Below are 2032 nucleotides of genomic sequence, written 5' to 3' on the forward strand. Positions count from 1 at the left end.
CCCAGGAGTTGGAGGTTGTTGTGAGCTGTAATGCCACGGCACTCTACCCAGGGGGACAGCTTGAGGCTCTGTCTCCAAAAAAAAGAAAGAAAGAAAACATTGAAGCCAGTGATTTTAGAATGAGGCCTTGCCAAGGTTCTCTGCAGAATTTCTAGGTAGAATAATGGGTCACTGTAGGATAGAGTATAGGGGTTTTTTTCTTTTTCTTTTCTTTTTTTTTTTTTTGAGGCAACATCTCAGTTTGTCACCCTTGGTAGAGGGCTGTGGCCTTACAGCTCACAGCAACCTCAAACTCTTTTTTTTTGAGATAGTTTCACTTTGTCACCCTCAGTAGAATGCTGTGGTGTCATAGCTCACAGCAACCTCAAACTCTTGAGCTCAAGTGATTCTCTTGCCTCCTCTCAAGTAGCTGGGACTACAGGCACCCACCACAATGCCCGGCTATTTTTTGGTTATAGTTGTCACTGTTCTTTGGCAAGCTCAGGCTAAATTCGAACCTGCCAGCTCTGATATATGTGGCTGGCACCCTAGCCACTGAGCTATAGGTGCCCAGCCAACTTCAAACTCTTGGGCTCAAGCAATTCTCTTGCTTCAGCCTCCCAAATAGCTGGGACTATAGGTGCCCACCACAATGCCCGGCTAATTTTTGGTTATAATTATCATTGTTGTTTCAGGCCCAGGCTGGATTCGAACTCACCATTTCTGGTATATATGGCTGGCACCTTAGCCGCTTGAGCTACAGGCACCACCCCTTCTTTTATTCTTTCTCAACCAAGTGAAAAGTCTTTAGCTTTCTATTCAATTAAGTGATGGCCAACATCACTCCAACTCTTGATCTTCTTCCCGGCTAGAATGAGGGACCAGCAAGTGACACAAGAATTCTAAAGCCTAGTTTCAAAGAGTACCTACCAGTGATCTGGTTCGCTTTCTTGCAGTTCTAGTAAAGATTAATGGTAAATTGGAAACATATTAGAGTATCCATAATCTTCAAATCCACAGTAACACAGGCAAGCCTGCATTTGAGATTTCTGACACTTTATTTTTATAATTATTGAGAATGTCATTACTAGTGTCTTCGGGTTTTGCATCTGTAGAACAAGCAGCAGCATCTTTTCCCCTGAGTAGTATATTTTCATTCCCAGGACAGAAAGTATACATTGCCATGTACGTCTCCAACTGCCAGCTGCAGGGCAGAGTTAGGACCCTGCCAAGGTTCCAGGCAGCTCACTGCCCCTTCACATCGGAACAGACCCAGCTGCAAGGAAAGTAAAATGGGGGAGGTGAGGGTCACAAGCCTTGAGCATCCTTAATAACTTATAATGTATTTTTCTCTCACATTAATGCCTTTTATTTAAAAACAAGTAAGTCACACATTATGGCATGAGGGAATGAAGAAAATAGAATTTTGATCTTTTGCCCTCTCTTAGTCTAAATTTGCTCATGACATCCTAACATTCCTATATCCCTCTTGTGCATACACACAAACACTTACCAGCTGCATACTGGATCTGTCCCACAGTTTAACATCTCTGTCCTTTGAAGCTGTCACCAGTAACTCAGGCAGCACATGGAGGGCTGTGACAGAGCCCGAGTGAATCTTGAAGAGAAAGAGAACAGTATGGTGAGTGCTCAAAGGACCCTCCTCAATTAAGAAAGGATCAGAGTCCACTGTGTCAGATCTAGAGACTCTTTCCTTATATTAGTGACCCTCCCTCAACTCACCTTTCTACGCTGCTGCGTCTTTAGATCAGGGGTTGTTGGCAAGCTATGCGTGCTGGTATCTTCTTCCAAGCATTCTGATGAGTGTGACTCTGAAGACTGGGTTTCAGGAATTTTTACTTCCTTCTGCCAGATGTTACCTGGAATCCATTCTCCCTCCGGGCTGCATTTGGCCAGTTTCCAAAGCATTCCATCAGAGCTGGCACACAGAAATGAGGACTCTGCCATTATGAGGATAGAATTAAAGTCAAGTCTCAGGCCTTACAGGATCTACCACCCTTGCCTAGGTTATTTGCAGGCTTCTCGGATCTTC

The 2032-nt window shown here is 44.1% G+C and overlaps 1 protein-coding gene across 1 annotated transcript in view; it reads right to left on the minus strand.

Annotated features, from left to right (window-relative positions):
• Window positions 1-1018: 1018 nt before the first annotated feature.
• TEP1 (telomerase associated protein 1) overlaps window positions 1019-2032 on the minus strand; it is a 47694-nt gene continuing 46680 nt past the window's right edge. The window contains exons 53-55 of the mRNA XM_023517581.1: window positions 1723-1979; window positions 1493-1597; window positions 1019-1255 (exon numbers count right to left, since the gene is read on the minus strand). Coding sequence (XP_023373349.1) covers window positions 1133-1255; window positions 1493-1597; window positions 1723-1979 — 485 coding nt within the window. The 3' untranslated portion in view covers window positions 1019-1132. The remainder of the gene's footprint in view (window positions 1256-1492; window positions 1598-1722; window positions 1980-2032) is intronic.

Source organism: Otolemur garnettii, unplaced genomic scaffold, assembly GCF_000181295.1.
Source record: "Otolemur garnettii isolate 467f Iridium unplaced genomic scaffold, OtoGar3 scaffold00114, whole genome shotgun sequence".
NCBI lineage: Eukaryota > Metazoa > Chordata > Mammalia > Primates > Galagidae > Otolemur > Otolemur garnettii.